Source organism: Pelodiscus sinensis, chromosome 1 (assembly GCF_052426305.1).
Source record: "Pelodiscus sinensis isolate ZL-2025 chromosome 1, ASM5242630v1, whole genome shotgun sequence".
Classification (NCBI taxonomy): domain Eukaryota; kingdom Metazoa; phylum Chordata; order Testudines; family Trionychidae; genus Pelodiscus; species Pelodiscus sinensis.
In genome coordinates, this window is record NC_143052.1 from 62,099,369 (window position 1) to 62,126,789 (window position 27,421).

A 27,421-nucleotide genomic window follows, 5' to 3' on the forward strand; every position below is an offset into this window, starting at 1 on the left:
ATCCACCACTGCACTTGCAACCCTTCCCAGCTAGGTTTCATCCACAAACTTTATAAGCATACTTTCTATGCCATTATCTAAATTAATGAAGCTATTAAATAGAACCGGTCCCAAAATTGATTCTTGAAGAACCTCTCTTATTATGTATGCCCTTCCAGCATGACTATGAACTATTGATAACTACTCTCTAGCTGTGTCTAGACTGGCCAGTTTTTCCAGAAAAATCAGCCGCTTTTCCGGAAAAGCTTGACGGAAGTCTACACTGGCCGCTTGAATTTCTGCAAAAGCACTGACAAGCTCATGTAAGATTGTCAGTGTTCTTGCAGAAATACTATTCTGCTCCCGTTCGGGCAAAAGTCCTTTTGTGCAAAACTTTTAGTCCTTAACATCCTCAGCCTGGAGCAAGAACATACCAGGATCCAATAAGAGCCAGGTACCAAAATCCCGATGTGTTTTTCCGGGATTTAAGCAGCAGGGTGAGCCAGACTTTCCCAGGGAAGCAGAAGCAGCTTCCCTTGTTTCCCGCGTTGTACAATACAGACGGCCCCGAACTGCCAGGAGGCTGGAGTCTGCCTCTTGTGGCGGCGGGAGCGAGAACCTTAACGGCCCGGCCTGGGCTTCGTGGGGCCGCTGCGGCGGGCTGGGTCCCTTATCGGGCCGGGCCAATTCAATCTCGGCGCGGCGCCACCACCCCTCCCCGGCGGCGGCCCGCTGCTGACGCGCGAGCGGCGGGCCCCGGCGCGCGGGCGGCCTGGAGGCCGCGGCAGGATGCGGCCCGCGCGGAAGCGGCTCTGCTCCGCGCTGCTGGCCGCCTACTCGCTCTTCTCCCTCTACGCCGCCTACTGCGTCTTCCTGCGGCCGCGGCGCCCGCCCGCCTCCCGCCAGCAGCGCCACGGCAGAGGTAACGCGAGACACGGGCCCGGCCGGCGGCTGCGCGGTCACGTCTGCCCGGGACTGAGCGGGGCGGCCCCTTCAGTCTTTGCCGGCGCCCAGTGAACTACCCGCTCCCGCCCGATCGGGGCCGGAGATGCTGGTGCCGGGTAGCCAAGGGCCGACGCGGGGCTCCTGGAGGTTGAGCTGGAGCTTTCTCCCCGCGGCCGCAGCCAAGGCTGCGCCTACAGCAAGCTGAAGAAGTGGGCAGCCAGCTGCGCCATTCGGCTGGGGTTGCTGGTTATGAGCTAGTAGCCAAAGATAATGTCTGAGTAGAGACACCTGCCCGTGGCCTCTGCTGTTGCAATGGCTAGTGAGCCTCGGGGGACCGGATAGCAGATGTGAAAAATAAGGCGGGGTAATAGTCACCTGCGAAAAACATCGCGCTGGGGATTGGCTGTCCCTATAAAATCAGCGCAACTGGCCTCCCCCATTGAGGCCTTTAGCCCTCTTTGAAACCCAGAGCCTAAAATTGGAGTATGACTATGTCCACACATGGAAGAAGGAGCTCTTCAGCAGTGTCAGTCATGTGGATGCAAACTGATGACAAAATGTTTCCCAAACCTGAAGCAAAATCATGTGGAAGCTCAAAAGCTCAGCTCTCTTGCCAACAGAAGTTGGTAGGGTTGCCAGATACTTTCACAAAAAATACTGAACATGGTGGGGAGAAAAAATTGAGTGAGCAAAAAAAAAAAAAAAAAAAGACCAAAGTTGTTGAGGAAAAAAAACGGGGGGAGGGGAGGGAAGACACTTCAAATCTCCCTGCTCCCCCCACCAGATGCAACAGGGCAAAAATGTCCCAAGCAGCCTTCTGTCCAAGAAAATACTGGACATTTTACCTGTCTGGTATTTTCTGTGTTATTTTTTACTGGATAGAGGCTGCAAATACCAGATTGTCCTGGCCAATCCTGACACCTGGCAACCCTAGAAGTTGGTCCAGGAAAGCTATTACCTCTGATATTCTGGGACCAACTTGGCTACAACTACACTCATGTAATGGAGGCTGGGGTTGCTAAACCTACCCAAGCCTCACACTGTCAGGAGTAGAGGGGAATAGGGTTGCCAGGTATTGAACCAGACAGTCCAGTATTTGAGCTCTCGGTTCAGGAAACAAATTGAGAAAATATAAATGTCTGGTATTTTTTAAATAAGATGTAATGTAGATTGTGATGTAACGTCAAGTGTGTCCAGTATTTTTGTTGAAACCATCTGGAAACCCTAGAGGGGAGAGTGCCGGATTATCTCAGGGGCCCTGGCCAATTTGAGGCCCCCACAAAAATCTCCCTTTGCCTAGGAATGGGGGTACTGATTTTCTGGTCTGGGGCAACAGCAGAGAGGGGAGGGAAAAAATGAGTCAACAGGGTGTGGGGCCTAAGGAGAAAGAGGCAGAGTGGGGGTGGGCAGAAGTTGCAGAAAAGGGAGGAGTTTGGCACTCCACTGCTGTAGTCTCAAACTGTGGGAGAGGGACTATAGTCTCAGAGCATTGGAGAGGATCAAGAGTGCTACTGTAGGTCCCAGTCCAGGCTGAGAGCTTGACCTGGCTGAGGTTGACCTCTTTGTCCCATTCCCTGGAGGGGCAGCTAAGCGGGGTGGAGACTAGCCTCCCCAAAGGAAATCTTCACCCACTTGAGCTTGACAACACTGCATACTGAAAAATATTTCCATCACTTACCATCAAAATCTACAGATAGACAAAGTAAGATAATTTATTCAAGTAAAATGAATAAAAGAAAAAACTGGTATGGCTTGTTGATTTAATGGTATTTACTTCACATATTTTGACATGATGTTGACAGTTTGGGTTTATGGATTATAATACAGTAATCTGTTGAACTTCAGTGTCTACTGTCGTTAAATTGTGTGAACCCCACCCTCATAGTTTCTTGGAATTGTGATATTTAAACAAAATATTTAAAAATAAACATCTATACTGAATCAAAATTATATAAAAATCAAATTGTGCCAAGCCTATTTATATAGAAATGCTGACATTTTAAAGCACATCATTGGTTTTCTAACTGCAGCTTGAATTGGGACCAGCAGTTAATACGTATATCGATGGGAAGAGAGCAGGCAAACTGGAGATTTTCTTAAGCTTACCAACTATATTTCCTAGCACTAAAACTTAAATACCCAGTCAGGAACATTGCTTATGTCTTCTCTCCTAAAGAGACAGTGTAATAACTAAGGATAATTTAGGTGTTTATCAAAACTACCCCAAAACTTTTTGACTTCTGTATCCATATTGACTTATAATGACTGGGAGTGGGCAGAGCTTCTGCGTGCAGCACAATTAAACTTTTTTTGTATAAGGTCCACTTCTTTGATGTCATGTACATGATCCATTGTGCCAGTTTGTTCTGAAACCTTTTCCTTTTAGGGCCAATTCGTTTTGAATGTGGGATTTTACTAAAGTAGTAGTGATTCATAATCTATCTCCTAATTCAATACAGGGCTTATTCTGGCTAAAAGAGTTAGTCAGTTCCCAATTTTGGTGAAATATTCTTTGTATTTGTCATCAGTGAGATGTAACTTTATATACAAGTCACCTTAGTGGAAAATGCATATTTCCAGCATCTTGAATTTAGGTACTATAATATGGAAAATACAGATCTGTCTTGGTTGTCTTGTTCCTCACCCTCTGCAGTCTTTCATTGCAGAAGCTGCTTATGGGGACTTCCACAAAGTGAAAATTTCTCATTCCATGGATGAAAACATTCACTTTTTATTATGCTAGTACATAGATTCCCAGTAGAACTCAGGGTGCTCTTATGCTAGGTGCTGTATAAGCATACCCCCCAATCCTGTCTGGGCAGACCTGAGCCCAGCTATGCAAAAGCTTCCTCTGTTGCTACTTGTGAGGAAATAGAAGTCTAATTTTTGCCATTGTTGACTAGTCCAATGAACACAAGTGCAATCTGTGTTGTAGCCGTGGCTGATAAGTTTGTTGTAAAAATAGTTTTGCTGTGGGTCAGTACCTTAGAAAACATCTACTGAAGTGACACCTGTTATTTCTGTGACACTTAGGAGTAGACTTGTAGACCTGAGGTTGTTAATGCAAAATGCGTGTCTTTCAAACATAGAACGCTCTTCTTTGGGAAATGAAGAATGGAATCCTTGGGAAGGAGATGAAAAAAATGAGCAGATTGCTTCACAGCAGAGATATGAAACTAACCTTCAACTGTTAAAACATATGAAATCCCAGCAAGAACAAATAGACCTCAGAGTACAGATCTGGGGTAAAGCAGCCATTGGTGAGCACTTATGATTAATATGTTTACTACTGCTAAGTGATCTTGGCAAGTCACTTAACTTTTCTGTGTCTCTTTTTTTCCAGTCTGTAAAATGAGTATAACAGTGAGTTTACCTGTTTAAAGTACTGTGCTATGTACAGGTGGAAAACCTGGTATAAGTGGAAAGTATTTTTTACTAAGAACTGTATACAGGACACAGTAGAAAGAAACTGCAGTTCTTTGGTATATTTGATCATTTGTTTATCCTGTTCTGCTGTCAGGGATTCTTTTTACTGGATTATCCTAAGAAAATAGAGTTAGATTTGAGTTGTTCATTCAAAAAACTGATGAGTCCCACTGAATACTTTTCCATGCTAGCTTCTAGATCAGAAGTTAAGAAAGAAGAATCATCATGTGGGTTGTGCAGATTGGTTCTCGTCCCAAACTTTTTACTAGGATGACTCACCAAACACATTGTTCTTTTTCCCCCTTTTTTTGTGTGCGATCCTCTATGATTACATATATGCACCACCTTCTGCCCTGATACTGCAACCCAGTGTAAAAGGGAGGCCATGACATGGGGGAGTTAGAAATGATCCTTGCCCAAGCTCAGCCTTCAACAGTGGCTTCTGTCCCACAAGGCTGGGGAAGAGCTGTGGCGCCTGGCAGGACCTAAGAGTTGTGGACTCCATGTGCCATCTTACAACACCCAGAATGGATTGCTGGGTCCTGGCCTGTGAAACAGGAGCTGCTGCTTCTGCAGAATAAGTGTGGTGTGGGCTTAGTCTCCAAGCTGTCCCCTCCTCTCAAGATCCCCCATTTGCATTGTGCTGTCCAAAGTGTACGTTTGGGATACGCCAGGGCCTACTGATGAATTAATATGGCCCTGGATGCAGTGACCCACCTACAACATTTCCATATATAATTTAAAACATGTTAGTGTTCATATTGAACCGATGTGTGTAACTGCTTGCAAAATTGGGGCCTTAATTATCTAAAAGTGAACACCTTTCTCTTGGCACTGATAATCATAAACCCGAAAATTCCTCCATCTTAGAAAGTGTTGCATTTCTCTATCCAGAAAACTCCAGACGACCTTGACTTTCTTGAATGTAAATGGAACTTTTGAAGGATTTTTCATTGAAACTGTAACAATAAAAAGGTGGTCTTTTGTAGTCAGATGCTGGTGTTTTTTCCATTGTAAGAATATTCCATGTTTCAGGGGGAACCCACCACAAACACATACTCACTTGTTCTCATGCCTTCAAATTATGTAATTGGGCATGACTATACTGCAGTTCTCCCCTCCTGGCCATGTGTGGCTCTTCCGAGGTATTCACTCAGGGTCCCTTAAAAAGGTACATTCCAGATTCAAAGCATTGACCTTTAGGGGGTGTATTAAGATCTACACAAAGTATTTCAAAATAGAATCAAACTTACAAAGTCTTCATCCCAGTTTCATGAGGGTCTGTTTCCCTCTGGACTCAGGGCCCTGCAGTAGCCTTCTTATTCCCTGTAGTATCTGTGAGCATCTGCCAACCCCTCCTGCCAGCTGTGTCCATGTTTATGGAGTCCAGAGGCTATCCCTTAACTGCAACTGGGCAGCAAGTAGTCAATCACATGCCTTTTAAAGGACCCAGTCACTCTCTGACAAGTGTACTTAAAGTTGATAATATTTCTTAAAATGTTGAGCATTATATTTACTCAGTCACTTTTGATTTTCCTGTCCAGCAGTTAATAGGACACTCTCTATGATTTTAAAAATAATTGCCCAAAGTTTGGTCTGATGTGGAAAATGCTCCCTTTCTAATTCTGAAGAGCAGGGGTTGGCTTGTTTATTTTTGGGAAGTGAGGCAACATCCCCTGTTAAATAGAAAAATTTAACATCATATCCCACCTCGTGCTTCCTGAAAAAAATCCTTTCGGTATGTTTCTTACTATAGACAAAAGATGCCAGGTGTGTACCAAGTACTCCAACATTCTCTTTATTATTTATATAGGTCTTTATCTCTGGCAACATATTCTTGAAGGTCTGATTGAACCTGCTGATGTGACTGCTCAGTGGAGAGAAGGAAATATAAAGGGAGGGAAAACGCATTTCAGGTACCAGTTGCATGACACTGACCTTCTCTTATATTGACTTTAGCTGACTCTGTGTTAAAAAAAATAAACATTGCAAGAAAAGGTGTCCAGTTATATATTTTATTGCTCCCGCTCCAACAATTGTAAATATTTTAATATTTATAAAAGGAAAAGTATTTGTAATTGTTTCTTGAACCCTGTTAAAGTCCTGCTCTTCACAACCTCCTCCAGCAAGGAGTTCCTCAGGCTGACCGTGCACTGAGTGAAAAAAAACTTCCTTTTGTTTGATTTAAACCTGCTTCCTATTAATTTCATTTGGTGACCCTGAATTCTTGTATTATGGAAAAAAGTAAATAACTTTTCCTTATTCACTTTTTCCACACCAGTCATGATTTTATAGACCTCTATCATATACCCCTTAGTCTCCTCTTTTCTAAGATGAAATGGCCTAGTCTTTGTAATCTCTCTTCATATGGGACCCATTACAAACCCCTAATCATTTTTGTTGCCCTTTTCTGGACCTTTTCCAATATGTCTTTTTTGAGACGAGGCGGCCACATCTGTACACAGTATTCAAGATATGGGTGTACCATGGTTTTATATAGAGGTAATCAGATGTTTTGTGTCTTATTCTCTATCCCTTTTTTAATGCTTCCTAACATTCTGTTTGCTTTTTTGCCTGCCAAAATTATCAAATGCTTGTTTTGGTAATTCATTCTGACCAACGATGAACATATTTATTGCCATGCTTTAATTTCAGAACTTGTGTTGAATATAGTCTGTATGACAGTTTGATTACAATGTAACGTCTAAAATTACTAGAAAAATCCTATTGCCCATCACTGTTTACAGTCAGAAAAATTAGGCTTTGTGCAAAAAACTCAGTGAAAGCTGGCAGGGTTGGAATTCACCCTCCTTTATGGCCACTCTTCCAGTCTACAGATTACAATAGTAGTCTCTACAACCTTTTGCAAAAGTACCTATGTCCTACTTAAGCCTCCACATAACAGCATAAGTGATGTTCACTGTCTTGTGTGGACCCTTTGTGGTTCAGTCTAACAGGGTGAAAGTCATCAGTTTGTTTGTAATGTAATTTGCTAGCCTTTTAATGCTCAGAATGGCTTTTGTATGACTAGGTACAAGAGAAAACTCTTCAGTACAAAGTTTGCATTTAGAGTCTGATCCTGCAAGTGGCTGAATGCCTTCTGAGTGATACCAATGCACTTTGAGAAAACTCTGAGTAGCAGCACAGGAGCTGTCCATCTGCAGTCTCAGGCAGACAGCACTGCATTCTTTCATCTTTGAGTAGAACCGAAGTTTGAAAAATTATCTTTTCAGGACTATACCTTTGTTTCAAAACCAGAATTTGTATAATCTATATAAACTGGTGTTAAGTCTCCCAGAAAAGTTTGATATTTGGTGTGGACAAGATAATATTTTTCAAGCCCTGGTTTAACTAGAGATAGAAATATTTTGCTACACTTACAGGTTTTTTTTCAATCTTGACTGGTTAAGGACATGTCTTCTTTAAATTATCTGTCAGTTTCAGGTGAATAATAGTTAGCAAATTTGTGTAATTTCTTAATGTCTGTCTCATTTGGAGAATGGATGTCTTTACTGGCATTCAAATAGGCTATCTTCTGGATTTCTCCAGATTATTTTAATCTATTTAGAGGAAAAAAATTCCCAATTCTCAGTTTTAAGCAAACTCAATTCACACTTCATATACTTCCAGAATTCAAAGTTAAAAAATGAAAGTATCAATACAAAAAGTTAAACATTGGCTAGGTTAGTTATAACATTTTGCATTAAGTATAAAAAGGTGAATTCTCTCCTTCTATCTATGAATAATCTGTTTCCTTAATCCAAAATAGTCTGAACTTGATGATTTCCAGTCACAACACAGTATCCACTTGTTTGAAAGGTTTTTGTGTGAAGGATTTGTGTGCATTCACACAAATGCATTTGACATTTGTGTGAAGGGTGTGTTTTTAGGTGTAAAGTGGGAGTGAGAGGCTTTTTCTGGAGGTTTTTCATTTTTTTATTTGTTGGTTGTCTGAAGTAAATTCTTACCTGTATTTGACTATTGAATGCTACTACATCATGGAGTTTATTTGTAGTTCTTATTATAGCTTGTATGCTGCTTGTGGAGAGGGGTTGTTTTGCTAGTGTAAATTATAAGAGGACACTGAGACTTTTTTATGTGGGTATTTAAAAAAAATATTAACTCTAGAGACAACTGCCAAAATGAGCATATAAACAAAATCAGGGTATTTCTTTGTTCTCAGGCAGAACATGGTGGCTTTACAGAACATGATGGACCTACCCCAAGAATTTAACCTCCCTAGAACTTTTTAAATGTAAATATAAACACAAACACAGTGGAGAACAGAGTCACATTTGACATTCAGAGTAATCCATCTTCCCAGTTCTAAGTTACACACAGGGAATTTTTAGAACATTAACTCCGACTTCCTTCCTAGATTGTTTGCAGGATCAGAACCCAAGTATTTATAGATATGTTTAACTTCACGTATGTGTGTTGTCTCATTTACTTCAGTGAGACTATACACATGCATAAGCATTTTTAAGGTCAGGCTTAATGATTAAATGAGATTGAAGTGAGATATCTGTCCAGGCTCTCTAATGACCCCTCTATTACTGTAGTAATTGAGCTCCTTAAGATTTATTAATGTATGTATCTCCCTTCCCATTAGAAAAGTGCTACGCACATTTTACAGGTGGGGAATTGAAGCACAGAGGTGAAGGTCACATAGTAGATCTGTGATAGAGCAGAGAATTGAATACTGATCTCCTGAATTCCAAGCTAGTGACTTCCCCACTGGATCATCCTTCCTTCCACACTAGTATCTGTGATAATACAGTAGGGATGTGAAAGGTTAACCAATAAGCATCACCTTTAATGAGTGATGCGTACTAGGGATGTTAAAATGTGGGTATTTTTGAAAACCTATATCTGCTGAATTTTTCAGCAGTTGCATGTATACATGTGGGGGGAGAAAGCAGTGGCATCAGAGGCTTTTAAGCCAGCTCCCCATGCGCAGAGGCAGAAGCACGGGAGGTGGGGTGGAAGAAAGCCTGTGTGTAACCCTGAGGGTTAACCAATAAGCCCAGGTTCATCGGTTAACCATGTACACGAGCACATGTCTGCATCTCTAATGTTTACCGTTCCAGTTAATTCGTGGGGGGCTACAGCCCCATGGGGTTCCACCGCAGATAGGAGCTGCTCCAGTCATCCAGAGCCTGGGTGCCTAGCAGGCAGGGGCTGCTCCAACCAGGCTGGAGCGAGTAGCCCCTGCCTGTGGCCAGAAGGCCGCTCCAGCCCAGACTTGGCAGGCGGGGGAGCCCCTTTAATTGGTTTAACAGGTTAACTATTTAAACGGGATTTTACATTCCTATAATACAGTGCTATGGATTTCTTATTTCTTATGAAGCTGAAGATTTTCAGTCCCTATGGTGGTATTTTGCATTGTTTTTTTTAAAAGAATACAAGTTTGTGACCCATGTCACAGATGGCAGTGTTCCCTAATTAATTATGGTAGGAATTCTAGGAACTAGGGGTCACTAGATGAAATTAGTAAGTAGCATCTTTAAAACAAATAAAAGGACGTTTTTCTTCACACAGTGTACAGTCAACTTGTGGAATGCCTTGCCAGAGGAGGTTGTGAAGACTAGGACTTTAACAGGGTTTAAGAAAGAACTAGATAAATTCATGGAGGTTAGATCCATCAATACTTATTAGGCAAAATGGGTAGGAATGGTGTCCATAGCCTCTGTTTGCCAGGGACTGGAAATGGATGTCAGGAGAGAGCTCACTTGATGATTACCTGTTTCTGTTCACTCCCTCTGAGATATCTGGCATTGGCCACTGTCGGCAGACAGGATACTGGGCTAGATGAACCTTTGGTCTGACCCAGTATGGCCGTTCTTAACGTTCTTATGCGCTTACGTGCTGCTTAGTTTTAATTGGAGATTTTTTTCAATATTTGAATATAGTTACAGTTCCGATGTCTGTGCAATACACTGTTTGAAATTAGTTTTGAATTTCTTTATTGTTCAGGTAAAAGGCCAAACCCAGCTTTAATAAAGTTTAAATTATAGTTTTAGATTCAGTACATCTGAAATTTGTCACAACAGCAAAGGTAGTTTGCGTTACATAATGTCTATTTTAATGAAGAAACAATACTTGCAAACACTACAGGCAGATTGTTTACAATTTAGTAAACGGAATATGTATAAAGGTTGATAACATATCTCAGAATATGTTAAGTGCTTGTGTTTTATTATTCACAGTTTCATCACTGGTCCAGCCGTAGTCCCTGGATACTTTTCAGTAGAAGCTGATAATGTGGTTCTCATTCTGAATGGAAGAGAGGATGCAAAGATCACTTATGCCACTCAGTGGTTACATTATGCACAAACTTTAATACAAACTCACAAGCTGCGGCATATTGCAGTTGTGCTGCTTGGAAGTGAGCAGTGTAACAATGAATGGATTCACCCCTACATGAAAAGACACGGGGGATTTGTGGAACTACTTTTTATAGTATATGACAGTACCTGGGTAAATGAAGAAGATATTTTCCAGTGGCCTTTAGGAGTAGCTACGTAAGTGTTAAACGTAAACAAATTACACTCGAAGAATCAATTATGCATGAACTGTACATGCTTTTTTGTTTTTATCTGTAGCAATACATCTCAAACATTTTATATATAAAAATTCCATAATTTCTGCTGTCTGTAACTGTTAAGCAAGATGCAGAACTTGACTTTGATTCATGCTGCTGGTTTTAACTATCAAAATTAAGATTCAGAAATTTTAAAGGTAAATGTAAGTTAAAGTGCAGCTATGTTTTTAAAAAGTGAGCATGCTCATGGGCTTCTTGTGACAGATCAGTGTCAAATTTGCCGACATGACCATCTGTTAGCATTTACATAAGGATTAAACAACATTACAAATTATGTACATAGCTTTCCACAGTTGGGATAGGGGAAGGACAAGCAAAAAAAATAATATGCCAATATAAATCACTTTGTATGTTTTTGTCATTCTGAAAGGCACTCTGAACACATAATAAGAGCAAACATAGATAGACTAGAATTTGAGTGTAAAAAAGTAAGTGCAATCGGTTGCTTTCTCTTTAAGATCAAGGCTGGCTAAAACCCTTTTCCAGGGTGAAGTAAAAAAGATTTTTTCAGAGGTAAGTTGGTCTGTGGAAAGATCTGCTGCAGGAATGAGAGGCAGTTCTGTGAGCTCTCGGGCTTAATAAGGGAATCAAAATTGGAGGTATAGATTGTGCTTTATTTTTGGAGGAAATGGTGTTTCTTTGTCTTGTGGCTAATACATTTTATACCCTTTGAATTTTTGTAAATGGTAAATTCTAGGATCATAATAAACTGCCTTGCAATTTTTTACTACATTTTAATTTTGTTAACACTGTATAGTGGCTCTAGTTGTGGAAGAGTTATCTTTGTTCTTTCCTGTCTTATTCCATATTAACAGAATTATTCCAACTGCACAATCTCTATTATCAATGGTGATAATGCAAGCCAGAAAGCTTAATTTTCAGATCCATGTTGAATTTATAATGTGGACCATTAGAAAACTTGTGGTCCACATTGCAAGTCACTAGAAGACCGACCCGGCATGGCTTGGATCCTTAACTTAAATAAGTTTTGTTTTTCATAGAAATCATTGTTATGGGGTGAGGCTAGGGAGGAGGGGTTCAGTATGCAGGCTGCCCTGTGGAGAGAGGATGACCCCAGCCCTCTCTCACCGCAGCAGCTTGGTTGAAAAGCGCTTGTCCTTGGCCACTGCAGCTGCAGCGGGCAAACCTGAGGCAAGGTGCATGTCCTCTGCTGCAGGACAGACAGACACACACACAAACAGACAAAATCTCTGAAATATATAGTAGACAGCTGTCCCTTTCTCCACCTCTACCCCCTGCTGCCTCAATGGGGTTATATTTGTCCCGGTCCCCATCTCTGGACCCTTGTTGCTCTCCTGTGGTCATTTTATAATATAACTGCTCCTCCTACCACACCCATCCCTTTCCATTGTAAGAGAAACCATCGAATTCCAGGCACATCCCATTGCCCTGGCACAACCATAAGAACATAAGAATGGCTATACTGGGTCAGACCAATGGTCCATCCAGCCCTGTATCCTGTCTGCTGACAGTGGCTAATACCTGATGCCCCAGAGGGAGGGAATGCAACAGGTAATCCTCATATTTTCCCTCCCCTGTCGCCCACCTCCAGAGAAACAGATGCTAGGGACACCATTCCTACCCATCCTAGCTAATAGCCATTGGTGGACCTAATCTCCATGAATCTATCTATCTTTTTTTTAACCCTGTTAAATTCCTAGCCTTCACCACATCCTCGGGCAAGGAGTTCCAAAGGTTGACTTTGTGCTAAGTGAAGAAAAACTTCCTTTTGTTTGTTTTAAACCTGCTACCTATTAATTTCATTTGGTGATCCCTAGGTCTTATATTGGAATAAGTAAATAACTTTTCCTTACTCACTTTTTCCACACCAGTCATGATTTTATAGACCTCTGTCATATCCCCTCTTAGTCTCCTCTTTTCTAAGCTGAAAAGTCCAAGCCTTTTTAATCTCTCTGCATATGGGACCCATTCCAAACCTCTAATAATTTTGTTGACCTTTTCTGAACCTTTTTCAATGCCAATATATCTTTTTTGAGATGAGGCTACCACATCTATACGCAATATTCAAGATGTGGACATACCATGGTTTTATATAGAGGTAATAAGATGTTTTCTGTCTTATTCTCTATCCCCTTTTTAATTATTCCTAACATTCTATTTGCTTTTTTGACTGCTGCTGCACACTGAGTGGATATTTTCAGAGAACTATCCACAATGACTCCAAGAGCTCTCTCTTGAATAGTTGTAGTTAAATTGGTCCCCATTATATTGTACGTATAGTTGGGATTATTTTTTCCAATGTGCATTACTTTACATTTATCAACATTAAATTCCATTTGCCATTTTGTTGCCCAATCACTTAGTTTGGTGAGATCTTTTTGAAGCCCTTCACAGTCTGCTTTGGTCTTAACTGTCTTGAGCAGTTTGGTATCATCTGTAAATTTTGCCACCTCACTGCTTACCCCTTTCTCTAGATAGTTTATAAATAAGTTGAATAAAATTGGTCCCAAGACAGAACCTTGGGGAACCCCACTAGTTACCTCTCTCCACTCTGAAAACTTATCATTTATTCCTACCCTTTGTTTCCTGTCTTTTAACCAGTTATCAGTCAATGAAAGGACCTTCCCTCTTATCCCATGACAACTAACTTTATTTAAAAGCCTTTAGTGAGGGACTTTGTCAAAGGCTTTCTGGAAATCTAAGTATACTATATCCATTGGATCCCCCTTGTCCACATATTTGTTGATCCTGTCAAAGAACTGTAGCAGATTAGTAAGACATGATTTCCCTTTACGGAAACCATGTTGACTTTCCCCCAACAAAGTATGTTTATCTATGTGTCTGACCTTGCTTTAAGTTACGATAAGCGGAAGCTACATATCAAATGTGGTGGTCCTAACTCTTACCATTTAGGAAGAGTTCTTGAATAAATGGACTGATGGACGGACAGACAGGTGCACATTTCTAAAATATGCAAGATTATAAACAGAGGGAAATTTGGAAAGAAAACAGACCCTCCACAATGGAAGAGAACTGGTGTTTGTAAGGAAAGTTGAAATTCAATTTTGAAAATATTATGACAATGACACAACTAGAAGGAAATGCCCTAGAGAAAATAGGTTTGGATACAGGACTGAGAAGAGAAGGAGGGAGAGAAAGTGAGACTGGGGTCAGCAGTGGAAAGGTAGATTTGCGGTAATGATGTAGAAGTGGAAGCTAAAGCCACATAAATGGATGTAACTATCCAAATGAAGAGTGTGTGAGAGACAGTGGCAGAGAGAAGTGGGGAAAACAAGTAAAAATCTAGAAGGAAACCTACAGTGAGTAACAAGGGCAAAGAAGAGAGAGAACCTCTGAAAGAAGTGCCGAATTGCTGTCCAAAGAAATAGGAGAACCAGGAAAGGACAGAGTTGTGAAAGCTGGGAGTGGGACGGAGGGGGGTAATAAGATGTTCAGAAGGGGAGAGTATGATCATCCATACCAAAGGCAATGGAGAAGTCAAGGAAAGTGATAAAGGCTTGTTTTGAAACAAGGACAATCTTATGGTCAATGCATGTGTTTCCCAAATTGTTTCCTTACTGTAATCATATAAAACAAATATAGAAATAGAAGGGAAATCAGCAGTATTATTGACCCAGCCCTAATAACAAACTTAAAAAGAAAATCCTAGCTAATTTTGAAAATGTGACAGCTGTAAAAGGGATGTAATTTAACATTAACATACAAGTGTGGTAAATTGGATTTAGATCATGAAAGTAACTGTGATCTGTTTAGCTAAGCCAGTGGTTCTGTTATACTGACTAAAATCAGTGACTTGGAGTTTAATTCAGAGATTAAATTGGTGAAGATGCACAGGTTATAGGGATACAGTTGAGTTTTCATTTTGGAGTATACACATTATTTTTACAGCATACACTTTCATCTGATTCAAATTACTGAAACGTCAATTCCAAAGGAACCACTAACCCAGCAACTTCAGCCAAAACAAGTGGTTGTATTGAGAACAGCTGCTATTGAAACAGAATGTTTTAGATGTGCATTCTGTAGTATATATGCATAATTCCATTTGTTGCTCTCTAAAAGAAGTTAGGGGTCTTTCAGAGTATGAACTGGAAAAAACCCCAAAGGGATAATGATAATTATACATCAGTGTTTGGCAACTTTATTTTTAAAGTTTTCAGTAGTTAAATATTGGAACTGATTAAAAGCTATCCCAGTTCTCAAAAATTGCTATATAAACATGAAACGGTGCAAAGGGTCCATCTAGTGTACACTATTTTTTCTTTGACATAAAAATACTTACATCTAACATATGTATTTTTGTTACAGATATAGGAATTTCCCCATGGTAGAGCCCAACTGGTCAATGCTACGTTCTCCAAGATCATATCTCTGTAATTTTTTAGGAACTGTGTATAAGAATTCATCTAGGGAGAAGTTAATGGAAGTTTTGAAACAAGACGGGCTTGATAAACTCTGTTGGATTGCAGCCAGAGAACAGTAAGAGCTATGATTTACTTCATAAATATATAGTTTGCTAGCTGAATTATTCAAACCCCTTTCCTAAATCACTGTTGTCATCTCTTTTAAAATATGTTGTAAATAAAATAGTATTAATAATGACAATAAAAATCTTGCTGAGTGAAGATTTCCATACAAATCTTAAGTGACTTAACATCTTTGTGTGCAACAACACTTTATACTGTGGTTGTGACTTAGATATTTCTTTCAAAGTGCTCCAACATAGTACAACCAGTCTTGTCTTCTCAAAGATGCATCTGGTTTTGATTGAAGGGGCAGTGGGTATTAAAAATCTGTACTGTACATCCTTTGAATATTATCTACCTACCAGAAGAGAGAGAGATGAAACCACAGCTTTGTGTAGCCAACCCAGTATAAAGATGCTGGCTTCAGTTTAACAATATCGTTCATTTTGTATCTTCAAGAGGTAGAACAGATCTTTTGACTAACTGAAATAAGTTCTAGTGGTACTTTTAATTTGCTTTTAACATCTTCTACCTTAAATCTTGGCAGGATCATATAGGCAGTCCCTTAAATTAGTGGAGATGCACAGTTATTCATTGAATATTTACATTTATAATAAAGTTTGGTACAGCTCCTAAGGAAACAATGGGTGGACTGAAGGAAGAAGTGTCATGGCTATTCAGGTGTGTCTAGTTTTGTAAAGAATTGAGGGATAATGTTTGCTCACTTGAAATCATCTAAAAAAGAATTACAGGTTTAATCTCTTTAGTCCAGCACCCTCTGTACCTGACCAGGGCCAAACCAGAGAATTTGCTGAACCATTGTGTGTCAATATTGTCTAGCAGCATTACCAACACTTTCACTGTTTACTGGGCTCTTTCAAGACAGTTGGGGTAAATTAGAGCTAAATAACAGCACAGAACACTGGAAGCCAGGACTGGTGGCTAAAAACAAACTTTATGGGGCTGTGGGAAACTTGGCTACACCCAAGGCTTTTTTTGTGACGGTACAGCCCAGAATGGTGTACCGTCACCTATTTTCATAGCACACAGTAAAGGAATAGCATTTCCCCCAGTGTACCAGCAACAATTTTCCTGGGCAGTTCGTCTCCTGACGGAAGCCTGCTTGGGACATGAGGCGGGTTTTTTTTCCGTCTGCCAGCTCTTACAAGGGCGCGAAGGCATTTTGGCCCCCAGCGCTCCGCTCCCCTCCCTTGCCCCCTCTCCCTCCCCTCCCGCCTTCAATAAGTTTGAGCCTGGAGTACTTTTTTTTTTTTTTTTTTTAAACAAAAAAAAGCACTGGCTACACCCATGATAACTGGACATCTGGCTAACTAAAATCATGCCAGATCACGGATGTTGCCAGACCAGAGAGGTTCAACTTGTAATTTGTTTTTAGAGTTTTAGAATTAAACATGCAGGCCATATTAAAATTAACTTATGTAAGATATATATGTTTACAAACAAGATTCTCTGAACACAAAGATTTTCAGGATTCAAATATGCCTGTAGATGAGTGCCAATTTTGTCACACTTAGTAAATACTTTACTCCATTTGAAATATAAATAATAATACAAGCAGTCCCCGGGTTACGTACAAGATAGGGACTGTAGGTTTGTTCTTAAGTTGAATTTGTATGTAAGTCGGAACTGGTACATATTGTAGGGGAAACTCTAGCCAAACATTTCTCCAGAGCTCAGTTTTATTCTCCCACACCTTACTTCCCTCAGTCCTTTATTCTCAAGCTGAGGTGTCTGCTGAGAAAAGCCGCTCCGCGTCTCCTTGGTCTGCGGGGGGGGGGGGGGGGGGGGCGCTAGCTTCGCGTCTCCCTGGTCTGCTGGGGGGAAGCAGCTAGTGCGGGGATGCCTCACCCCGTTTGTAAGTAGGGATCCGATGTAAGTCGGATCCATGTAACCCGGGGACTGCCTGTACTAAAAAGATTTTGTGAAAAACTGTTTTGATTGTTTTCAGTTTCCCATATTCTGTGTATGAATAATTATCTATTTTAGATTAGCTAATTTATTAGAATAGGTGGAAGAAAAAAAATAGGAAGAAGTCTTAAAACTTGCAATGCTTAACTATCTCTAGCTAAGTTTGCAATGAAGGCAGAACTAATAAACACATAGGCAGAGAAATCTGCTAAAAAGATTACTTCCCTCTCAAAGAAGAGACTGCAAAAATAGACTTAGAAATAGAGGGGGATTTGAGAAAAGAATTCCAAATCAGATTGCCAAGAAAACAAACAACCCTGAGGCAAGACCAATAGAATACAATTATAAAGCTTGGGTGGTAAATTACAAGGACTAAGAGAATTGAAATTGTAAGGACTCGGGAGTAGCAGTCATACATATTCAAATCTGGTTTAGCTCTGTACATGGTCACTAGTCCAAGAGCACTTGAACCAAGTTAATCTAAAACATCTTTGTGCTTTGGCTTGGGTAATGTGGTTCCCTGCACAATCTAGATGAGGACAGAATGCAAATGCAAGCTTCTGTTTTTCATAGAATAATAGGACTGGAAGGGACCTCGAGAGGTCATCGAGTCCAGCCCCCCGCCCTCAAGGCAGGATCAAGCTCCGTCTACACCATCCCTGACAGATGTCTATCTAACCTGTTCTTAAATATCTCCAGAGAGGGAGATTCCACCACCTCCCTTGGCAATTTATTCCAATATTTGACCACCCTGACAGTTAGGAATTTTTTCCTAATGTCCAATCTAAACCTCCCCTGCTGCACTTTAAGCCCATTACTCCTTGTCCTGTCCTCAGAAACCAAGAGGAACAAATTTTCGCCTTCCTCCTTGTGACACCCTTTTAGATATTTGAAAACCGCTATCATGTCCCCCCTTAATCTTCTTTTTTCCAAACTAAACAAGCCCAGTTCATGAAGCCTGGCTTCATAGGTCATGTTCTCTAGACCTTTAATCATTCTTGTCGCTCTTCTCTGTACCCTTTCCAATTTCTCCACATCTTTCTTGAAATGTGGCGCCCAGAACTGGACACAGTACTCCAGCTGAGGCCTAACTAGTGCAGAATAGAGCGGCAAAATGACTTCACGAGTTTTGCTTACAACACACCTGTTGATACAACCTAGAATCATATTTGCTTTTTTTGCAACAGCATCACACTGTTGACTCATATTCAACTTGTGGTCCACTATGACCCCTAGATCCCTTTCCGCCATGCTCCTTCCTAGACAGTCGCTTCCCATCTTGTATGTATGGAACTGATTGTTCCTTCCTAAGTGGAGCACTTTGCATTTCTCTTTATTAAACCTCATCCTGTTTACCTCTGACCATTTCTCTAACTTGCTAAGGTCATTTTGAATTATGTCCCTATCCTCCAAAGAAGTCGCAACCCCACCCAGTTTGGTATCATCTGCAAACTTAATAAGAGTACTCTCTATCCCAATATCTACATCATTGATGAAGATATTGAATAGTACGGGTCCCAAAACAGACCCTTGAGGAACTCCACTTGTTATCCCTTTCCAGCAGGATTTAGAACCGTTAACAACAACTCTCTGACTACAGTTATCCAGCCAATTATGCACCCACCTTATCGTGGCCCTATCTAAGTTATATTTGCCTAGTTTATCAATAAGAATATCATGCAAGACCGTATCAAATGCCTTACTAAAGTCTAGGTATATGACATCCACCGCTTCTCCCTTATCCACAAGGCTCGTTATCTTATCAAAGAAAGCTATCAGATTAGTTTGGCATGACTTGTTCTTCACAAACCCATGCTGGCTATTCCCTATCACTTTATTACTTTCCAAGTGTTTGCGTACGATTTCCTTAATTACCTGCTCCATTATCTTCCCTGGGACAGACGTTAAACTGACCGGTCTATAATTTCCTGGGTTGTTCTTATTCCCCTTTTTATAGATGGGCACAATATTTGCCCTTTTCCAGTCTTCTGGAATCTCCCCTGTCTGCCATGATTTTTCAAAGATCATAGCTAAAGGCTCAGATACCTCCTCTATCAGCTCCTTGAGTATCCTGGGATGCATTTCATCAGGACCTGGTGACTTGCTGACATCTAACTTTCCTAAGTGATTTTTAACTTGTTCTTTGTGTATCCTATCTTCTAAACTTACCCTCTCTCTGCTTGTATTCACTACGTTAGGCACACCTCCAGACTTCTCGGTGAAGACCGAAACAAAGAAGTCATTGAGCATCTCCGCCATTTCCAAGTTCCCTGTTACTGCTTCTCCCTCCTCGCTAAGCAGTGGGCCTACCCTGTCCTTGGTCTTCCTCTTGCTTTTAATGTATTTATAAAAAGTCTTCTTGTTTCCCTTTATGCCTGTAGCTAGTTTGATCTCATTTTGTGCCTTTGCCTTTCTTATCTTGCCCCTGCATTCCCGTGTTGCTTGCCTATATTCATCCTTTGTTAGTTGTCCTAGTTTCCATTTTTTATATGACTCCTTTTTTATTTTGAGATCATGCAAGATCTCCTTGTTAAGCCAAGCTGGTCTTTTGCCATATTTTCTATCTTTCCTACACAGCGGAATTGTTTGCTTTTGGGCCCTTAACAACGTCCCTTTGAAATACTTCCAACTCTCCTCAGTTGTTTTTCCCTTCAGTCTTGCTTCCCATGGGACCTTACCTACAAGTTCTCTGAGCTTATCAAAATCTGCCTTCCTGAAATCGATAACCTCAATTGTGCTGGTCTCCCTTCTACCTTTCCTTAAGATCATGAACTCTATTATTTCGTGATCACTGTCCCCTATACTGTCTTCCACTTTCAAGTTCTCAACTAGTTCCTCCCTATTTGTTAAAACCAAATCCAGAACAGCTTCTCCTCTGGTAGCTTTTTCAACCTTCTGAAACAGAAAGTTGTCTCCAATGCAGTTCAGAAACTTATTGGATAGCCTGTGCCTCGCTGTGTTAGTTTCCCAACATATGTCTGGATAGTTGAAGTCCCCCATCACCACCAAATCTTGGGCTTTGGATAGTTTTGTTAATTGTTTAAAAAAGGCCTCATCCACCTCTTCCACCTGGCTAGGTGGCCTGTAATAGACTCCTAGCATGATATCACCCTCGTTTTTTACCCCTTTTAGCTTAACCCAGAGACTCTCTACACAGCTATCTCCTACGTTCATCTCCACTTCAGTCCAAGTGTGTACATTTTTAATATACAAGGCAACCCCTCCTCCCTTTTTTCCCTGTCTGTCCTTCCTGAGCAAGCCGTACCCTTCCATACCAATATTCCAATCATGCGTCCCATCCCACCAGGTTTCTGTAATACCAATGATATCATAGTTGTATTTATTGGTTAGCAATTCCAGTTCTTCCTGCTTATTACCCATACTTCTCGCATTTGTATATAGGCATCTAAGATACTGATTTGATCTTGCCTCCCTGTTGTGCCCTGACCCTCCTTTCTCCTTGCCATTATAGGCCGTAGTCCCCCCCATTTCCAACCCATCTCCCAGTCCCGCACATTCAGCACTTACCTGTGGGCTTTGCTCACCTGCCCCCGACAAACCTAGTTTAAAGCCCTCCTCACAAGGTTAGCCAGTCTGTGTCCAAACAAGGCCTTCCCGCTCCTGGAAAGGTGAACTCCATCTCCGCCAAGCAGTCCTTCCTGGAAGAGCACCCCGTGATCAAGGAAGCCGAATCCCTCCTGGCGACACCATCGTCGCAGCCAGGCATTCACCTCCAGGATGCACCTCTCTCTGCCCGGGCCCCTACCTTTGACAGGAAGGATAGAAGAGAATACCACCTGCGCTCCAAACTCCTTCACCCGTACTCCCAAAGCCCTGTAGTCACACTTGATCCGCTCAGTGTCACACCTGGCAGTATCATTTGTGCCCACGTGGATGAGTAGCATGGGGTAGTAGTCAGAGGGCCGGATAATCCTCGACAATGCCTCCGTAACATCTCGGATACGGGCCCCTGGCAGACAGCATACCTCTCGAGATGAGCTGTCAGGGCGACAGATGGGTGCCTCCGTTCCCCTCAGAAGAGAGTCTCCAACCACCACTACTCTACGTTTCCTCCTCGCAGTGGTGGCAGGAGACTGCTCAACCTTCGTGGTGCAAGGCCTGGTCTTCTCCACTGTGGGGGGTGACTCCTTGTCTCCTGCTGAAAGTAAAGTGTAACGGTTATGTAACAACACAGTGGGAGGGTTAGGAGCAGGGGTGGAACACTGCCTGCTGCCGGAAGTAACCAGCTGCCAGTGCTCACCCTGCACCACTGCCTCCTCCATAAGTGGCTGGTCAACAGTCCCACATCCTAGGACAGTGACCTCCGTGGACTCCACAGGAATACTGTCCAGGAATTCCTCATGGCTTCGAATGCTCCTCAGCCTGGCCACCTCCTCCTGTAGCTCTCCCACCTGCTGCCTGAGAGATTCCACCAGCAGGCACCTTTCACAACAGTTGTCTCCCCCAGCCTGGAGATCACTCAGTGGGAATTGCAAGCCACAAATACAGCAAGACCACACCAGGACCTGGGTAGAGGCATCCAAGCTCAGGTTCTCTGTCTGGATACAGGCACAGGTGGAGGAGACAGGAGAAGTACTGGCACAAGTGCTACGGGTCTTCATCACCATCAGTCACTCCCTCTGCCCAACTCCCTCTTCAACTCCCCTGTCTGCAGTCCCCTGTCCGCTTCGCTCCCCTGGTCGCACTGCTCTGGCTTTTTAAAGCCTGCTTGCCTTAGTATTTTTGTGTAATACTATGTAATACCTGTGTAATAATTTATGTAATACCTCAATACCGTAGCAGGACTGTCCTTCTGACTATAAAATGGGTAGACTATCATGATTAAACCAAACAAATTAATTCTGGTCTTAATTAGTTTGTGAAATTGTTCTTATAGAAGGTTAAAAAAGGTCTATTATACATTTTAAAAGTATTTAATAAAGCAATTTACCACTTTTTCTGAAATTTTGGATAATGGTATTTGAAAAAGAGGTTGATATAATATCTAGAGAGAGATTATATTTCTGGCATAAAACAAAGTACCTCAGACCCTCTGAGCAAGTTGAAGAGACTGAGAGTTGCTGCCTTATATTCTCGTTTCAGAACAATAAATCCCCCTGTTGATTTTAAATATTTTGGGGGAAAAATATTTTTGCTTCAAAAATTCTGTCAGAGCATTCTATTTCCTTAGGCCTATTTTGAGCCAATTAATAGCCTTCTAGTTTAGCTCATGAATTTATAAGGGCTTCCAGTGCAGAATATTTTAAAGTTTACCATATATATTTGTTCATGAGCCCATTTGTTTATAAGTTGTCCCATCAATATGATTAGATAAAAATGGCAAACCGCTATGACTCTTTTTCATAAGCCAATCTTATATTTCAGTGGTTGGCAATTTTGGTTCCCAGCTTGTCACGGTAAGCTGCTGGCGCATTGGGAAATTTTGTTTTCATGGAGTGTCTGTAGGCATGGAGCTGTGCAGCTCCCAGTGTCTACGATTCAACATTCCTGGCCAATAGGAATGGCTGGAAGTGATGGCCAGTACATCCCTCAGCTCATGCTGCTTCCTGCAGCTTCCATTGACAGGGAATGGTGGATCGCATCCACAGGGAGATAAGGGTCTCCATGCCTACAGACACTAAGATACACAAAACGTCCCAGCATGCCAGCAACTTACCCTGATGGGCTGGGTACTGAAGTTTGCCAAACCCTGATCTATGATGACAATGTAGACCTGTTGAAAAGCCAACTGTGTCACTTTTTTATAAAAAATCAATCTGCTTATGAATGAGTATATATGGTTTTTATTTTGCTGGCATTTGAAGCATTAAAGATTCCTTTAAATGCCCTCAGTTGAAAACTGTGCTTATAGAGTTTCTAGCTTAGAGATGAATAAAATACTGAAAATTTTTTTTAGGAAAATGTGGGTTGAAAATAAAACCTTGCTGATTTCTAGATCTGTGGTTACAAACCGTGCAACAGTTCTAGATATTAAAATTACAACATGGATCTCTACTTTTCATTGTAATATAACTATCCTTGCAGGGAAAACAGGATGTTAATTATCTGCTTCTTTATTTTTCTAGGTGGCAGCCTCAAGAAACAAATGAAAGTTTTAGAATCTATCAAGATGCATTGCTACAGAGTGATCTCACATTGTGCCCAGTGGGAGTAAATACAGAATGCTATAGAATTTATGAAGCTTGTTCATATGGCTCTGTTCCTGTTGTAGAAGATGTAATGACACCAGGCAAGTGTGGAAACTCATCTATATACCATAGAGCTCCACTGCAATTACTAAAGACTATGGGGGCTCCATTTATCTTTGTAAAAAACTGGGAAGAACTTCCTGCTATTTTAGAAAAAGAGAAAAATAGGAGTTTACAAGAAAAGATTCAAAGGAGAAAAAAACTTATAGAATGGTACCGACACTTCAAAGCACAAATGAGACACAAATTCATTAATATATTGGAAAATTCATTTTTACCAAATGATCAAGGAGGGTAATTGCCCTCTATGAAAATAAAAAATCAATCAAAAGTTTAATTTTTACTGACATTTCAAGTAAACTTTTATATAAAAATAAAAAATAAATGAACCAATTCCAGTGCAGGTCTAATTTCTTTGAAGCTAGTAGAGTTGCATCCTCTTATCCCAGAGCTGAGTTTCATCCTTCTTTCCTAAACTAAGAGAATATGCAATCTTACAGAATAGTAGTCTGGATGGATTATATTTATTATGATTATGTACAATTATCTCTCATTCTTAGCAAGTCAGTACTTCCATGTCTTAATCTAGATTCTCGAGCATTTCAGCGAATACATTACCCAAAAAAAGTTTCCCAAAAAACATAATAAAAGGTGGCTCCACTACACAGATATTATATCTCCAGCATTCTCTTTCCTGAAATTTCTCCTGCTACCATTTCCTTATTTTAAAATATAATTTTATTATAGAGTTCATGAACTGAGAAATAAGAGAACAGTTATGGTCAACTGGGCCTTGAATGACAGAATGTTTAACAATATTAAAATAAAGTCTTTAAACTCTTGCAGATAACAAGACCTCTTCTTCTTTCTCCCACTTTTGGTAGATGAAATGAAGCCATTTAATAATTTGGACTGCTCCCATTTTTCTGTTGTCTTAGGAAGAGATGCTAATTATGAAAAAAATGGTTTTCTGTTCAGTTACCAAAAGAACTTTTCTTTCAAGAACTGGCAACTGATAGATGGAGTATTCCTTGCTACCCTACTCATCCTCACCAGTGACCACTTTCTTAACTAGCTTGCTACCATATACTAAAAGTTTCTTAGACAATCCTAGAATAAATGGTATCATTAAATCTTTTTCATCCAAAATTCTTCTTTAAAGGAACATTGTCATATTTTACGTGTGTATTTAAACTCCTTACCTAAGCCCATTCTATCAAAAAGTAACAGTTTACTTTTCACTGGAAATTTTTCCCTTTAATGTTTTAGTAGTTGTGTATGATGTTGTCTGAGGATTAGGATGTAAGGATGCATTTGGACAATGTTTTTAACAAAAACAGAGATCCACTTGTTCAGATAAAGTTATAAATACAATCATGCTTCTATAGTGAAGCTTTGAGATCAGTAATTCAGAAAGATTTAAAAAGGGATTAGGAGAAAAATGTTCAAATGTGCCAAAGTGATCTAGGAGGCAATGTGCAGTGTTCCGTACTCTCATCTGTTCCCCCATGCAAGGATCTGCAGGGTTTCCTCCACAGATCTAGGCACAGGGGGTGGCAGGATGGGGATGAAGATGTGGCACATTGTCTACCCAGGGTCATGCAGTAGATCTAGGAATGTAAGATCCCCTCCAATTGGAGATCTCTGGATCACTATCTGATCCAATGAAAATGGACAACATTAATCTGTCCTTATAGTTAGAGCCCTACCAAATTCACAGCCATGAAAAACATGTTGTAGACTGTGAAATCTGGTCCTTCCCCTGAAATCTGTTTTATTGTGTGTTTTTATCCTGCACTACACAGATTTCACAGAGGAGACCAGTATTTCTCAAACTGGGAGTCCTGACTCAAAAGGGAGATGCGTGGGAGGAGGTTGTACAGTTTATTTTAGGAAGGTTAAGGTATTGACACCCTTACTTCTGTGCTGCCTTGAGAATTGGGTGGCCATTGGGTGGCAGTTGCTGCCTGAGGGCCCATCTCTGCAGACAGCAGCACAGAACTAAGGATGGTTATACCACGGGAGACTTACTTCTGGGCTGCTGACAGTGACTTTGCCTTCAGACTGGGGCTCCCAGTCAGCAGCAGCTGCTCTCCAGTTGCCTAAGGCACTAAGGCAGTGCCACTACCAGCACAGTGCAGAAATAAGAGTAATGGTACTGATAACCCCTGTGACAGGCTGAAGGCAGTACGCTGCAGGAGTTTGGTGGAGGGCAGGCACACTGGTAGTTGGGTGAGTGGGTTCCTGTTTCCTATAAAGGCTGCCAGAGATGGCTGCTCAGCAATTAAGACAGGCAGACACCTGTGACTCATTAAGAGCTGGCCTGCAGCAGCAGATTAATTGGACACCTGCAGCCAGTTAGGGCTGCTGGTCCACTATAAAAGGTCCCCCCCTCCCCCCTGGTAAAGAGGGGGAAGGAGAGAAGTGACAGATGGGAGAGGAGGAAGTACAGTGTGAAGGTGAACTGAATGCTACAACCTGCAGAAGTTCTCACCTAGTGTGTCAGGAGATGGTACTGTGGGAGTGGTTGGGAATGTGTCCCAGGGAGAGCCTACTATTCTGGCCACTACCTAGAGCCTTGGGCTGAAACCTGGAGTATGTGGGCAGGACTGCCCATCTCACACCCAGTGGGCCACCACTGGGGAAAATGGGACTTCTGGAACCACAAAAGGATTTTCCTCCTTCAAGCTAGTGACTTGTCTATGATGAAAATGGATCATTAAGCGGGGAGCCCTCATCACTCCCAGAGATAAGAGGCAGTGGGTGGGTCACTATGAGCCTCTGAGGTATACTAAAAATCCACTAGGAAGTGCAGGGGTACAATTAGAGCTTTGCCACACCCCCACATGATAACCTTGTAACTCCTCACTATTTTTTGGGTCATAACTCCTAAAATGATAACATCGTGAAAATTCCAATTTAAATAGCTGAAATCATGAAATTTATTATTTTTAACATCCCATGACTGTGAAGTTGAATAAAATAGAATTTGGTTGGGCCCTACTTATAGTATGTCATTTGCCCGATGAAACTGATGAAGACTTGAAGTGTCATAACATTGTAACTTAACCTTTCTGTAAAAATAGAGACGTTTAATTGAGGAAGAGGAGAGCATATTAGATTTCCAAAGGAAAAGTAGTAGATGGTGGTTCTTGACTCACTAAGTATATTTTTAAATGAAAAAGATTGAGTATGTGAACTTGTTTTATTCAACATTGTGGCACCATCATTTTATTAAGATAAAAGGAACTGGAAGTGAAATGGTATGAAGTAACTTTATTGTGAATATATATAAATAATCTATGACCAATGCAACATAACCAGGCTTTGGTTATTAGTGGTTAACATGGTGGATGAGTTTTGAAAAATGCAAACTTTCACTTGATTGCTTTGTTTATTACCAAGAAAACTGCTCTAAAACTCATTAAACATGTATAAAAATAGTGTAATTATAGTTGTGTAGAACTTCTGATCCATGACTTACACAACAACTAGTCCTGTGGCACCTTATAGACTAACAGATTTGTTGGAGCATAACCTTTTATGGGCAAAGACCCACTTCATCAGATGCATGTGACAAGTATCAGAGGGGTAGCCATGGTAGTCTGAATCTGCAAAAACAACAAGACCTGTGGCACCTTAATAGACTAACAGATTTATTGGAGCATAAGCTTTCATGGGCAAAGACCCACTTCATCAGATGCATGTCAGAAGTGGGTCTTTACCCACGAAAGCTCATGCTCCAATAAATCTGTTAGTCTATAAGGTGCCATAGGATTTTTCGTTGTTTTTGCAGATTCAGACTAACACGTCTAGCCCTCTGATGACTTACACAGGCACTTCAGGGGAAAAAAAACCCT

At 41.1% G+C, this 27,421-nt stretch overlaps 1 protein-coding gene across 2 annotated transcripts; it reads left to right on the forward strand.

Moving 5' to 3' along the window:
* Positions 1–490: 490 nt before the first annotated feature.
* On the forward strand, positions 491–27,218 carry RXYLT1 (ribitol xylosyltransferase 1). 2 transcript variants are annotated; one of them, XM_089779656.1, is made up of 6 exons: positions 491–901; positions 4,014–4,184; positions 6,164–6,266; positions 10,560–10,874; positions 15,266–15,436; positions 23,439–27,217. In XM_089779656.1, exons 1-6 carry the CDS (start codon positions 769–771, stop codon positions 23,857–23,859), a joined length of 1,314 nt encoding a protein of 437 aa, XP_089635782.1. In that variant the 5' UTR covers positions 491–768; the 3' UTR covers positions 23,860–27,217. The 2 variants fall into 2 exon arrangements, with proteins under 2 accessions (XP_089635782.1, XP_089635786.1); XM_089779660.1 differs by lacking the exon at positions 491–901 and adding an exon at positions 2,360–2,626 and having other exon boundaries at positions 23,439–27,218.
* The last annotated feature ends 203 nt before the right edge of the window (positions 27,219–27,421 follow it).